We start from the raw sequence: 15,650 nt of genomic DNA on the forward strand, positions 1-15,650 counted from the left end.
AAAAAGTCCTGGATTCTTTCCTAAATGTACATAATATAACTGGGTACTAACATTTATAGGTAAAGTTGATCCAGGGAATATCTGATTGCCTCTCTGGGATCATTAAGGATTTTTTTTCCCCTGATGTAGCAAATTTGATCATGCTCTGCTGGGGTTTTTCGCCTTCCTCTGGATCAACTGTAGGTATAGAATTGGGTATATGGGATTGTATGATATTATTATTATTATTATTATTATTATTATTATTATTATTATTTTATTTTTTATGGTTGAACAGGATGGACTTGTGTCTTTTTTCAACCTGACTAACTATGTAACTATGTAACCTATGAGTCATCAGCTGTCAATAGGTTTCCCTGCTGACAGCTGAATAATAAAAAAAAACGGCGTGTACACCCCCCAAGATAAATACCAGACCCTTATCTGGGCATGTAGCCTGGCAGGTTAGGAAAGGAGGAAAGGAAAGGAGTATGAATCATACCAGGCCACATGCCCTCAACATGGGGGGCTCTGCCCCTCACCCCAAAGCACCTTGTCCCCATGTTGATGGGGACAACAGCCTCATACCCACAACCCTGGCCTGTGGTTGTGGGGGTATACGGGCAGGAGGCTTATTGGAATCTGGAAGCCCCCTTTAACAAGAGGGCCCCCAGATCCCACCCCCTTCCCCATGGGAATGAGTATTGGGTACATAGTACTTCTACACATTCACCAAAACTGTGTCAAAGTATTAAAAACACAGAGACAGTTTTTGACAATTCCTTTATTAAAAAATAAAAGATAAAAAAAAATGTGTCCCCCCCCAATCTAAATCCATCATCAACCATGCGTTACCCGAAAAAAAAAAAAGATGACATGCCCTGCCCCTTACCTATATAAGAAATGTCAAACAGTGGAGCCTGCGGTAGGCAGCCAGCCTTAATAGATTGCGGGAACATTTTCAGATATTTATTTGTAAAGAAAATTGAAAACCATTCAACCTTCCACTTCACAATTATGTGCCACTTTGTGTTGGTCTATCACATAAAATCCCAATAAAATACATTTGCTTTTTTAGTTGTAACATGACAAAATGTGGAAAATTTCAAGGGGTGTGAATACTTTTTCAAGGCACTGTACGTTCATGAGCAGTGACTGCTCCCCTTCTAGTGTTTTTTTAGTTCCATCCAATGTTTAAATTAGAGACAGCAGGCAGACAGCTTCAACTGTTTCCTTCATGGGAAATTGTCCTCACTTCCTGTACCTGTACCTGTGATATCCAGACAAGAAATAGAGGGGACAGTTGTTTTCTTAACAGGAGGGCACAGACAGCACTAAAAACATTATCAGAAGTTTTAACCTTTCCTCACTCTGCTAAAAATGTAGAGAGATTGCAAAGAGATTAGAGAGATTCCACATTACCTCCTGTCCTGACACGGCAATGATAAACCAGCAGATGCTTTAGCCATTCTGCTCTATCCAAAACAAAATAAAAGGTTTTGGAAGGGGTTAAAGTATTAAAGATTAAGGCTCACGCCGCAGCAGGAAGCTACTCACAGCAGGGGCCCGACGCGTCTCCATTCACAGTTTCAGGTCCGATTTCAGCCTGAATTTTGGGTTGAAATTGGACCTGAAACAGGACTCCTGTGCAATTCGCACCAGTGCCGCTTCAGAGATGTGTGAACCGACTCCATGTTATATGTTCCACCCTAAATACGGGTGGAGAATCCCAGATAGCAAGGATAACTTGCCACACATTTGTGGCAGTGTTGAATTGTAAGGCCCCGTACACACGACCGAGTTTCACGGCAGAATTCAGCCAGAAACTCGATCTGAGACGTATTCTGCCGAGAAACCCGGTCGTGTGTACACTTTTGGCCGAGGAAACCGACGAGGAACTCGTCGAGCCAAATAGAGAACATGTTCTCTATTTCCTCGTTAGTCAATGAGGAAACTTGGCTCGCTGAGATCCTCGGCGGCTTCACAAGGAACTCGACGAGCAAAACGATGTGTTTTGCCCGTCGAGTTTCTAGGACGTGTGTACGGGGCCATAGTCTGTTAACCTGTTGCACATTTTCACTGGCAAATTGTATACTTGCCGAGCACTTGAAGTGAAAGTTCTAGTTGACACTTTTTCAATTTGTAGCAAATTTGCGTGGCAAGTCTCTAGCAAGAGCAAAGTTGCAGCGGTGAGTCTACAGCAAGAGCTCTTGAAGTCTATAGCGTGAAAATTCAGTCACAGTGCCCCCTGTGGTGGGATGACTATTGCACAACATAACTGAACCAGAACTTGCATCAGACTTATAGAATGTTTGCAAAGAAAGTTGATCTGAAGTCATGCAATGCGGACTTTCTGCAAATGTGAAACAAACTTGTGAAGCCTGGCAAATCTAGAAATAGCTTAGCAAGTCATTTTCAAGCACAATTGCTTGCTATCTGGGATGTAACATGTTCCAAAAGGTGAACATCTCCTTTTAATAATACAAAAAATATATTATATATAGATAGTAAATATAAAAGATGAATCAATTGAAAATTATAATAATACACTAATAGAATAAAGGAATAAATAATTGGTCCTAAATCATTATAGTTTCATTTTAAAACAATAACTGTGTGAAATAGTACCCACCTCCAATATCTCCCACCAACCCCCCAACCCGCCCCTCCCAATCCCAATGTTTAAAAAACCCTCCAACAAGCTGTATTTTTATTTGAGTCTGCCATTTGGGTAAAGTCCACAGCACATACAGACCGGTGATTCACAACTGCAATCCAGACCCAACACCTCTCTTGTTTCCTCCTATCATCTTGATGTCATTATGCTGCCACTAGAGTCTTCAGGACTTGTGTGGACCCCACCAATAGACAACAGCGTGTGAACATTAAGAAAATAGAAAACTCAGGACCCAGTAGGTTACATGACCACAAATTTAGGTGTGTGGGCCATTTCGTTTTTATTTTTCAAGGTGAGAGGATTAGCTAGAAGGTGATGAGAGAACAATGTTTGGGGCTGGAGATAGTTTTAAAAATGGTTCTCACCATGCACTTTCTATCTTTTTTAGCCTCCAAGTATGAAGAGCCAACAAGACAATGCTGCAAAGATGGCATGAGGGAAAACCCCATGGGTCACAGCTGTGAGATCAGAGCCACCCACATTACAGAGGAAAAGACATGCGTGGATGCCTTTCTGGACTGCTGTACCTACATTGAGAAGAAGAAATTAGAAGAAAAATATCAGAAAGATGTGGATGTTTTGGGAAGAAGTAAGGAGTAATGTCACACTGTGGCACTGGGAATTGTATATTAAAACAGGGGAGATGAGCATCATTGCTAATCATCTAATTGCTGTGCAATCTGTTGTTATTTTTATTTATTATTTTTGGCACCCCAACATAATGAGGGAACCTACTAATGCCACGTACACACAATCGGAATTTCCGACAGGAAAAGTTTGATGTGACTTTTGGTCGGAAATTCCGACCGCATGTAGGCCCCATCAGACTTTTTCTGTCGGAATTTCCGACAGCAAAAATTTGAGAGCTGGTTCTCAATTTTTCCGACGGGAAATTCTGATCGTCTGTATGCAATTCTGACGCACAAAAAAACACACATACTCTGAATCAATTTGACACATGCTCAGAATCATTTTTCTCGGCTTGTTGTAGTGTTGTATATCACTGCGTTCTTGACACTCGGAATTTCAGACAACATTTGTGTGACCGTGTGTATGCAAGACAAGTTTGAGCCAAAATTCCGTCTGAAAAAAATCCACGGTTTTCTTGTCGGAATTTCCGATCGTGTGTACGCGGCATTAGAGTTGCAGGGGAACTGGATGGCAGAATGACGATACAGGGGCAACCTAGGGGCATAAACAAGTGGAGGCCACTACAAACTTAAAAAAAAAAATGTCCACTGTATCAGTATAATTTATCGGCAAATTTAACCACTTCAGCCCCGGAACATATTGCTGGTCAAAGACCAGGCCACTTTTTGCGATTCGGCACTGCATTGCTTTAACTGACAATTGCGCGGTCGTGCGATGTGGCTCCCAAACAAAATTGGTGTCCTTTTTTTCCCACAAATAGAGATTTATTTTGGTGGTATTTGATCACCTCTGCGGTTTTTATTTTTTGTGCTATAAACAAAAATAGAGTGACAATTTTGAAAAAAAAATGAATTTTTTTTACTTTTTGCTGTAATAAATATCCCCAAAAATATATAAAAAAAAACGTTTTTTTTCCTCAGTTTAGGCCGATATGTATTCTTCTACATATTTTTCAGAATAAGCGTTTATTGATTGGTTTGTGCAAAAGTTATAGCGTTTACAAAGGGGATAGTTTTATGGCATTTTTATTAATATTTTTTTTTACTAGTAATGGCGGTGATCAGCGAATTTTTTCGGTACTGCGACATTATGGCAGACACTTCGGACACTTTTGACACATTTTTGGGACCATTTCCATTTTTATAGCGATCAGTGCTATAAAAATGCATTGATTACTATAAAAATGCCACTGGCAGGGAAGGGGTTAAAGGAGTTGTAAAGGAAATTTTTTTTTGCCTTAAATTAATGTCTGCAAGGTAGACAGACAGAATAGTGTAATGATTCTGTTAAAAAATGAGTAAATACCTATTAAATTCCTTCATCTATATTAGTGGTCATCAACCCTGTCCTCAGGACCCACTAACAGGCCAGGTTTGCAAGATAACTGAAATACATCACAGGTGATATCATTTGCTGCTTAGTGATTGCGGTATTCTAGTCTGCATCTCCCCAAGGTAATACATAAAACCTGGCCTGTTAGTGGGTCCTGAGGACAGGGTTGATGACCACTAATCTATATCACCTCCAGCATTCTAGTTTCTGTTCTCTTTCACTTCCTGGTTTGCGGTGCTCGTTCATGTAAGAACTACATTTCCCAGTATGAATTGCGGCACGCTCAGTAATTCACACCTCCTTGAAGCCTCTAACACGTAGAGAGCGTCTTGCCACACAGATGTAGTTCCCAGGAGGGGGTGAGCATGTTACTGACCACCGCAGTAAAGCCTCCCATCACGGTGGTCAGTATAATCAGACAAGCAGGAAGTGAACAGAACAGAGAAGAAATAGAGCAACTTCTGAGCAAAAACAAACAATGAGGAAGTGAAAAGAGGAATGTCTGCAGGTAAAGGATGCTTATTATGAAAACAATTTTTTTTCCTTTACAACCCCTTTAACATTAGGGGGCGAGGAAGGGGTTAAGTATGTTTACTGGGTGTGTTCTAACTGAAGGAAGGGGGTGGACTGACTGGGGGAAATGACTGATCGCTGTTCATACATTGTATGAACAGAAGATTAGGCATTTCTCCCCTGACAGGACTGGGAGCTGTGTAACGAGTGATCGCGGGTGCTGGGCAAGCGCGCCTCCGGCGGCACGCGCGCGCCCCTATTGGCTGCTGGAAGAGATGACGTATAGCTACGTGATCTCGCCCAGCAGAGCCGACCTGCTGCCGGCTGGTCGGAAAACAGTTAAAGGAAGCCTTTAACAGCGTTCTTCTGTGACAGTTGGGAGCTGTGCATACAATGTACATGCATGTGAGTGTTCTTTGCTTGTTAGGGAAGGCCACACTTGAGATGCCTTTTTTTGAGTAAGTTGACCACTACTGCCATAGAACCTCACAGTTCACACATAACAATCACATTGGTGCCTCCTCTATTGTAGTTTACAGTCTAATGTTCCAAAAACAGGCATAAAGAAATACAAAAAACACTCAAGCCTCGTACACACGACCAGTTTTTCCGGCAGGAAAACTGCAAGGAGAGTCTTTGGCCGGGAATCCCGGCCGTGTGTATGCTCCCTAGCAGTTTTCCCGTCAGGAAAACAGACGGGAATCCCAACGGGAAAATAGAGATCCCTGCTCTCTATTTTCTCGTCGGGTTTCCCGGCAGAGTGTTTCCTGCCGATAAAAAACCGGTCATCTGTATGCAGTGAAAAATACAAGGTTAGTGTGGGGTGTAGCAAGATGCCGGCGATGACATCAAATGTGACGAGATGCCGGCTCGTCGTAGTCGATGATGTCACCGCGTTCTTGCCATTCAAAAGAACGGCGGTTCTTTTGAGTGGCCGTCTGTATACAGGGCTTTGCAAGGCAAGCTTGCCAGGAATCCTGTCAGGAAAACCAAATTTTTTTTCCTGATGGGATTCCCCGCCATGTGTACAGGGCTTCAGGGTCCAATTTAGGTAGAATCCAGAAAACCAAAGAGAATGAGCCAGATTCAGAAAACACTTACACTGGCGTATCTACAGATACGCAGCGTAAGTGAACAGATGCGCCGTCGTATCTATGCGCCTTATTCTCAAGACTAGATACGCCTGAATTCTGGCCTCATCCGACCGACGTAAGTCTCCTACGCTGTTGGATCTTGGGCGCATATTTACGCTGGCCGCTAGGGGCGCTTCCATAGATTTACGCATTGAATATGTAAATGAGCTACATACGCCGATTCACGAACGTACTTGCGCCCGTCGCAGTAAGCTATGCCGTTTACGTAAGGCGTACGTCCAGCGTAACGTTACGACTCATAAAGCAGGTGTAAGTCATGTTAGGGTATGGTCGTCGGAACAGCCGCCGGATTTTACGTCGTTTACGTAAGTCGTACGTGAATGGGGCTGGGCGTAAGTTACGTTCACGTCGAAAGCATTGAGCCGACGTATCATAGGGAGTACATGCAACGTGATTCTGAGCATGCACGCGCATGCGCCGTTCGATCGGTCCTTCATTTACATGGGGTCACGGTTAATTTAAATGTAGCATGCCCACTACCTGCCTACTTTGAATTAGGCGGGCCTACGTCCAACCAAATTACGATACGCCGGCGCAACGTACGGGGCAAGTGCTTTGTGGATACTGCTCTTGCCTCTCAGGCCTCGTACTCACGACCAAACATGTCTGCTGAAACTGGTCCGCGGACCAGTTTCAGCGGACATGTTCGTTCGTGTGTAGGCAGTAACGTACAGAATTCCAGCAAACAATCGTCGGCCAGACCGTTTTCCAACGAACAACTGTTTCCTGGTCTTGCTTTAAAACAGTCTGCTGGAATCGTGTCCGTCAGACATGTTCGGTCGTCTGTACACAAAAGCAGCGTACAAAAACCCCGCGCATGCTCAGTCCAAATGAGGAGACGGGAGCGCTCGTTCAGGTAAAACTCGCGTTTCTTTGGGATATGGCACATTCGTCATTAGAAACCTTTTATTCTAGCAAGAGAACAATGTCTTAAAAAGGCGCACTAAACCACATTTTAAAGCCTCGTTTTATTAATTCTTCTCTTGCTAGAATAACCCCGTTCTCTTGCTGATGCAATTTCAATAGAGTTGTCCCATACTGAAATGTCACATTTCTTGCTTGTGATGTAATCCTTTAATAATGTTTTCTATGCCAGACGTGTGTTTTGGTTGGTGGTCCTCCATAATTTAGAGTAGTCATTTTTGTAAAGGAATGTTCATTTTGTTTTAATTTTTTTTTTTGTTTCTAGTTATGTCACCATTTAAACTATTTTTTTTTTACATGTTTTTTGAAAATTTTTTTTTTTTTTTGGTGTTTCATTAGAGAATATTAAACCATGTTGGCACACCAAATGTCCCCCCCCCCCCCAAGGAGTGTGTCCTTTGTAAATTACCCATTGTATATTTATTAAAGGTTTGCTGCCTAATAATCCCCACAGTATATCAAACAATAGACATGTTTTCAAATGAAAGCAAAAGGCCTTTTATTCAGGCAAATGTCATCACAAAAAAATAAAAAGAACGGCAGCACTAGAATAGATAGCAAACTATATGCAAACTTGCATTTCCAACATGGTGAAGGATAAACTTCCAAGCCTCAGTAGCCAAACACAAAAATATGAAGCAGCAGCACACAAACAAAGGAACCCAAACTGTGGTAGTACAAACACGATGTCCTTTATGTGGAAGGAAATGGAAGGCAGAAAATCAACGTTTCCTCCTCTTTCCAGCCTTCCCTCCAGGCAGCCTTCCAGCGGATCGAACACGGGGTCTTGCAGGTGGGGTTGATGTGGCAGCAGGAGGATGGTGTTCCGCAAGCCGGGCCGGGTCACATAGCCCAGTGTCTGGGGTCAGCAGGCCCCTCTGCATCCACCAAAGGACCTGGTTCATCAGGGCCTTTGCCAGTCTTCTCTGGTCCTCCTCCCCTTCATTTAAATCATGGGCCAATGAGGCACTGAAGGCCTCTGTGGGGTTGAGGGGGGCCCTCATGATGGCGCTTGCCTCCTGGATCATGCGGAGGCTTGCCTCCTCCACAGGCCTCAACTGCCTCCTTCGGCCTGATGGCCTCACCTGGGGGGGAGAAGACTGGCTGGTGGTGGTTCTCCTGGCCGGGTGGACCTGCTGCAGGCCACTGGGCCCAGCCTCCTCCTGGCTGCCACTGACCCCGGCCTCCTCCTGGCTGCCACTGACCCCGGCCTCCTCCTGGCTGCCACTGACCCCGGCCTCCTCCTGGCTGCCACTGACCCCGGCCTCCTCCTGGCTGACAGACACCTGAGGATCTGCCACCTCCTGGCTGATCTCTTCTTCCTGTGTGGAAAAAAAAAGAATTTTTTTACAATTTCGCTAAATAAAACCACACTCATTTTCATGTTTTTCGTTCAGTATTTTCTGTTCATTATTACTTGAATACACTCTACTTCTGACCCCTGCAGTTGTCATCCCTGACACCTATTTGTCTGTACACCTTTTTGTTTGCTTTTTTCCAGCTTGGTTTTATTTTTACAATATCTAATCATTAATCCACCAAGAATTATTTACGCCATAAATATAGAGGAAACTACTATACCTCCTCATCGAAGGGTGGCAGATCTGCATCTCTGTCAGCCAGGCCCTCTTCCTCCGACTCTGCAGGGCTGTGGTCATCTGGGGAAGGTCCGCTGGAAGGTAGCATGGAGGAAAGGTTGGAAGAAAGACTGGACATCGTTTTCCTGCCTTCCATTTCGTCCCGCAAAAAAGCCATCTGTTTATAATACCACAGTTTGGGTTCCTTTGCTTGTCTTGCTGCTGCTCCCGATTTTTTGATTTTATTAGCTTTGTATGCTCTCCTGTATGTGCTTCTGAGGTTGGCAAGTTTATCCTTCACCATGTTGGCAGTGCATCCTGGCACCCATGTTTGCATATAGTTTGCTAGCTCTTCTAGTGCTGCCGCTCGTACATCTTTATTACAATATAATGCGTGTTTTGAATTCCACAGGATGGGCGTGTCCTGATATTTTTGTAGTAAGGCCTCTATAGCTTCCTTGGTTTGTAGTTGGTCCATTTTACTTTTTGAAATATGATATTTTTTTTTGAGTCTAGATTCAAAAAACATAAACCAAAGAAAAATAAATATTCAAAAGGATCAGCGTTGACCTTGATATAATATGTGTCTTTAAATTTATTACCTATATCTAATTACAAACACAGTCTCTCTTGTTTAAACAATGATTGTCAGCTCGGCCGCATTGGTTGTACCAAACATTGATTTGCTAGATGCAGAGCCATTGTTAACATTGCAGTAAATATTTTTAATATTGAAAAATAAACAATGCTTACAAATGACAGTATTCATCTAGGCACTCTTTCCTGTGTAAATCTCATGCCCCTGACAATGGATGACATAAAAGACACTTCCTAATGACCTCTGTACAACCAACACTTGAACAATACTTTGCCTGATCTGAATACACCATTCAAAAACTTGTCAATGAGGTACAGCATTGTTCACATCTCTATTTTGTGAGGTGTCCAAAAGCATTTGGATACCAAAATAACATTGTGGTACCCCATAGACAGAATAGCTTAAAAAGGGTGCAACCAACAGCCCAAACCCCCATCCCATGTGTCTACATTTTCAAGGCCTCTGCTGATCACATTTTTAATTTCCTTACCTTCCTGTCTCTCGCTCCTCGTTTCTCACGCTCGCCTAATTACCGCGTAAGATGCGTAATCACGGCGTAAACCTTTTAAACACTCCGCGTATTTATGAAACCCCGCCCTCGTCACCTTTGCGAGGCCCCTAATCAATGAGTTTAGGAAATATGGCGTTAACTGTGTATGTTCTGGATGCGCTCGAAGATTCTCCGCGTAACGGACGTAAACACGTTGTTTGCATTCTCTACACTCCGCGTATGTATTAAACGCCGCCCTCTTCTCCGCCCATGGCGTAAGAATTCATCTTTTCCACGCCCATAATCTCTGTGGGAAAGGAAAGATGGCGATGTCACACGAGCGGGCACGATGCTCTCATGCCACAAGTGAAGGGACAGAGGCAGGGACGTCCCGATCAAGGAAAAGAAGATATAAAGCCACTAATATGCGGTTCCAGGAAATGGTGGAGTTAGTTTACATCATGCGAAAGAAGGACTATGATGGGGAATTAGGGCCATACAAGACCCCTAACCGCCGAAAGGCACATATTATGGACAAGGTGGCGAGGAGAATGCAGAGGATGTTTGGGATCACCAGGTCCAAGGAACAGCTGAGGAAACGATGGTCAGACTTAAAATTGAGGGAGCCACATCAGATGAAGAAAATACTTAAAATTCTGCGTAAAAGTAAGTAAATATATATTGGGGTTGGGGGGGGGGGGGGGTGGTGATTGTCTGCAATAATGTGTTGCCATGTATATTTCACCATCTGCCTCCTTGGCCAGCTTGTAATTTTAAAGACATGTTGTTATTTATTTTTTAGAACATAAATAACTACATATTTACAAACAGTGTTCTTAGTAAACAACGTAACATCACATAGTTTATCAGAAAGGCTCGGTTATTACAGGAACAACACACCTGGACATGGCTCACTGGCCAAAAACTTTGTTTGTAAACATTGTGTAAAAGCTAGTTCTAGAAAAAAAAAGTATGAGAATGGGAAAGGCAAACAGGATTCATTCTAAAAACAGTGGTAATAAAGCAGATGTTTTCACATCTGCAATGCAGAGCACCTGTGTCTCCCCAAATCAAAAATGGGTTTTGGTAGGGTCTCCCAGAAATACAGTTTAGGGGGGACATCCATGTGTGTCACTTTGCTAAAAAGGGGCAGGATCAGAGCTTGCCATATAGAAGTAATTGCAAAATGTAGGTTTGGTGAAAGATAAAAGTAACTAAATGAAAGCATCTTCTAAGCAATGTGTGCGATTTATGCTCTCCAATATCTGTGTGCTGATGAGTCTACATTTTTTTTGGTTTATTTCAGGGGAAAGAAGTCGCCAGCATTTGGAGGAGGCAGAGAGGGCCAGACAAGGCCAAAATCTGCCATCTCAACATGTGGAGGAGGAGGAGGATGTGGAAGGAGAAGAGGATGTGGAAGGAGAGGAGAATGTGGAAGGAGAAGAGGATGTGGAAGGAGAGGAGGATGTGGAAGGAGAGGAGGATGTGGAAGGAGAGGAGGAAGGAAGAGAGGAGGAAGAAGTAATTTTGGACTTAGAAGTCATAGCAGATGAAGGGCAAGTGGCGGAAGAACAATTTGGCGAATTGAAAGAAGGTGGATTGATGGATGAAGGAGGAGTCCAAGATGATGGGGAAGTGGTGGAAGAAGGAGGAGTGATAGAAGATGATGGGGAGGTGGTGGAAGAAGGAGGAGTGATAGAAGATGTCGAAGAGGTGGAAAGGAGAAGCCCATCAGGTCAGTGTCACCCTAGCTTGATTCCAAAAAACATATGTAGATAGGCCTCATTGAAAAATAATATTGTAAATGCCATTTTTTTTTGTTGTTTTAGGGGAGGAGGATGGTGTGCCAATATTTTCACGTGCAAGTGCTGCTATAATTATTCAGCAGGTAATGGAGTGCAGCACTGAAATGCACAATATGCGTGAAAGGATGTTTCTCATGGAACAGAATGTAACAAATGTCCTTTTGGAATGCAGCACGGAAATGGACAATATGCGGCAAAGAATGATGGTGATCGAATCTAATTTTAAGAACATTATTGACATGATGGGCCGTGTCAAAGACTGAAACACCCCCCGCCCATCCCCCGCCCCCACAAACATTTTTACAGTTTGAATAATGAATACGCCAAAATTTGAATATACACACACAGTGTGCCAACATGTGCTATCTGCCATCACAGAATATCTAATGTCTGTGCTTTGTGGGTCCAACCCCCTCCTCCATCCTCAAGTAGTTGAGAGGAAGGGTTTGCTCCCACAAAACACAGACATTGATCACCCATGATGTCAGATAGCACATGTGGCCATTTGTCTGTTGAACCAATGACATTTGGCGAGTTTGCACTGAATGTGTGTATCTTCCAATTTTGGCGTGTTCCAGTGTGAAAGCACACCATGACTGACTGCTGTTGTGAGTTTTTATATTTTTTGAATTGGATTTTGTTACTTTTTGACCATGTTGAACATTTTGGGATACTATAAAGTTTAGACCATAAAGAATAAACAACGCCAAAAAATTTTTTAAATATATATATAGAATTATAAATCTCTCTAATCACTGAATTTAGTGAAGTAGAGATTTGACTTCAAATTCTCACCTAAAAATTTTCTTTTAGAAAAACACACCAAAAAAAAAAAAAATGGTTAAAAAATTATTGTTTTTTGTGCCTAAAAAATATGGCCAAAAAAAAAATTAAGGCGGTAAACACCCCACCAAATATAATCTATATATATATATATATGTAAACAATAAATCTAACTATATTTGATGAAAAAAAAAGTGAACTTGTTAATAAATGTATAATCTGCATAATATTTTTGGTTGAATTACCTGAAAAAAAAAAGAAAATTTTAAAAAAATTTTGAAGACTCCTAAGTACAAAAGCAGGGAGTAATGAAAAAAATATAAAATTATTTTTGGGGTCATGAACAAGCAAAAATTAAAAAAAATTGACCTCAACATTTACAAATGGAGTTGCTTCTTATTTCTAGACTCAATACCCTGTTTGTAGATGAGTGAATAATGTGCAAAATGTGGTTAGTTACTAAAAGTGGAGAAATCAATTATGCATTACAATTGAAGAAGTTAGTTAGAGAACCAGGAAGACAGAAAAAGAGAAAAAGCATTAATGACAAACAACTGTATAAAGTCCAATGGTCTAATTATTTATTATTTTTTAGAATATTCCTTTCTTTGGGGGCCGAATTAGAAAGAAATATGATCTGGCATAGCAATGGCCCCCCGACCCATGAAGTACTCAACATATTTGTCGCGTACCTCACGAGCTGATTGGGGGGCCAAGCCAGCGCGACCAGTGTCCAGCCCGGGAAGGGGATCTGAGGGTAGTCTTGCCTCAGAACCGATGTCGGGTAGGTACGTCTGGGAGTGCCTGCGTAAAAAGTTGTGCAAAATGCAGCAGGCAAATACAACGGTGTCCAATTTATATTCCGCCAGATGTATCGATGTCCTGAACAGGCGGAACCGGTTGGTGAGTATCCCAAAGGCATTCTCGACTACCCTCCGAGCCCTGGCCAACCGAAAATTAAACACACTCCTCTCTGAGGTGAGGGTCCTCTGGGGAAAAGGCCGCATGAGGTGAGGACCAAGCCCAAAAGCCTCGTCCGCTAGGAACACAAACGGAAGTCCTTCCACATTATCTTCATCTGGTGGCAATGCCAGACCACCAGCTTGGAGACGATCATAGAAATCAGTCCGTGCGAACACTCCCCCATCAGACATCCGGCCGTTCTTCCCCACGTCCACATATAGAAACTCATACTGTGCCGACACCACCGCCATCAACACAATACTATGATAACCCTTGTAATTATAATAGTACGACCCCGAGCGGGGTGGGGGCACAATGCGGACGTGTTTCCCATCTATTGCTCCACCGCAGTTTGGAAAATCACACCGCTGGGCAAATTGGGAAGCCACAGACTGCCATTCCTGTGGTGTGGAGGGTAGCTGTGGGGACAAACAAAATTAGAGATTTAGTACTTTGTAACAAATACATCCTACAAGCATCCTTGTGACAGTTCACAGTATTAAAATTGCATTAGAAAAATGTGCATGGAGAATTTGGGAAATGAAATATATAGGGCCACTTCATTAAGAGACTCCACAGCCCTCTGATGGGGACAATAAAAGTTTGAAGGGGGGGGGGGGGGCACAAAAACCAAAAAGTCCTGTTAGAAAAAATGGCAAGGTGGGTTTGTCCCTAGGATAGCATGCTGGACAGGTTAATATTGGGTAAGGGACAAATATGCAGGTAGGCCAAGAATAAAACATGTAAAGCTGATATCAACATGCATAGGGAGAAAAGGTAACGTTAGTTAAACACACAGCATATCTGGGAAAATAAAAAGAAAGTTAGTTGGCCACATTATTAGAGCCAGGAAACTTACCTTAATATACTCCTCATGCATAACTTTGATGATGGCAGCACACGTGTCCGGTATGATGACCCCAAGCGCCTGCGGAGAGATGCCTGTCGAGAACTTGAGGTCCTGCAGGCTCCTCCCAGTCGCCAGGTACCGCAACGTGGCAATAAGCCTCTGCTCGGCCGTGATGGCTTGGCGCATCACAGTGTCCTGCCTCGTGATATAGGGGGACAGAAGATCCAGCAGACGGTTGAATACGGGGTCCGTCATGCGGAGAAAATTCCTAAAGTCATTAGGATTATTCTCCTGGAGTTCCCTAAGCAGAGGCATATGTGAGAACTGGTCACGCTGGCGCAACCAATTCTTGGTCCAGAAACGCCTCCGCCCCCTGTTTCTGGCCAAAGTACTGGACAAATGAACATATCCAGCAGCCATCCCATAAACAGCACCAACTCGCGAAAATTGACGCTGCTGCTCCATCATGGCTTCAAACCGGCCGGCTGGTCAGTCAAGAACACACTGAAACAGAAAGCACTCGCAAATCCAGCACTACCTGCGACAAACGCGTGACAAACAGATACGAGCGCACAGGATGCAACTGCTAAAGCAGAAACAACCTGCTTGCCTATAGCCGAATGACAACTACGTTACCGCAAGCACACGCACTGAACCCGTGAATACACGCTGTCAAAGCCTGGAGACCGAGAAGCGCGAATCAGCTCTAACCAAACCTTCACTAACACGAGCAAACACGTAACTAGCAAAAGAGGAACAGAGGGCGGCGCCATTAACTTTGGTCTTCCCCTTTATAGTGACGTCGTACGTAGTTTACGTGCACGCGTTCCGGTACGACGGGAATTTGGTCCGCTGGTGTGTACACGCCAGCGGAACAAAACACAAATCAGCCTTGTACGCCGGAAACTGTCGGGCAGACAGTTTCCAGCGCACAGATCCGGTCGTGAGTACAAGGCCTCAGAGTTACGTCGGCGTAGCGCATATGAGATGCGCCACGCCGGAACAAAGATGCGCCGAGCTACCTGAATCTAGCTCTATGTTGTTAGTAAAATCTATCATTAAGTTAAAAACTCATAGATAAAAAACAAGAAAACATAGAAACTCTACAATATTCACTGACAGAAAACTGACATCAGAAAAGGTGATATAACCAGATAAAAAGTAGATGGGTTAATCTCTAGAACAGTTGCATGTCCATCCTGAACTTTTATATTCTCTGCAGGTGATGATGATGATGACTACATTCCAGACATTGATATTATGTCCAGAAGTGAATTTCCCGAAAGCTGGTTTTGGAAGATAGAGATTATGAATGAAAGACCGGATAAGGATGGGTACTGTCTAGACTTTCTTC

The 15,650-nt window shown here is 43.2% G+C and overlaps 1 protein-coding gene across 1 annotated transcript in view; it reads left to right on the top strand.

Annotated features, from left to right (window-relative positions):
- The window catches only part of LOC120933436 (venom factor-like), a 120,540-nt gene that overhangs the window by 42,843 nt on the left and 62,047 nt on the right, over nucleotides 1-15,650 (top strand). The window contains exons 17-18 of the mRNA XM_040346653.1: nucleotides 3,045-3,245; nucleotides 15,519-15,630. Coding sequence (XP_040202587.1) covers nucleotides 3,045-3,245; nucleotides 15,519-15,630 — 313 coding nt within the window. The remainder of the gene's footprint in view (nucleotides 1-3,044; nucleotides 3,246-15,518; nucleotides 15,631-15,650) is intronic.

Source organism: Rana temporaria, chromosome 3, assembly GCF_905171775.1.
Source record: "Rana temporaria chromosome 3, aRanTem1.1, whole genome shotgun sequence".
Classification (NCBI taxonomy): Eukaryota; Metazoa; Chordata; class Amphibia; order Anura; family Ranidae; genus Rana; species Rana temporaria.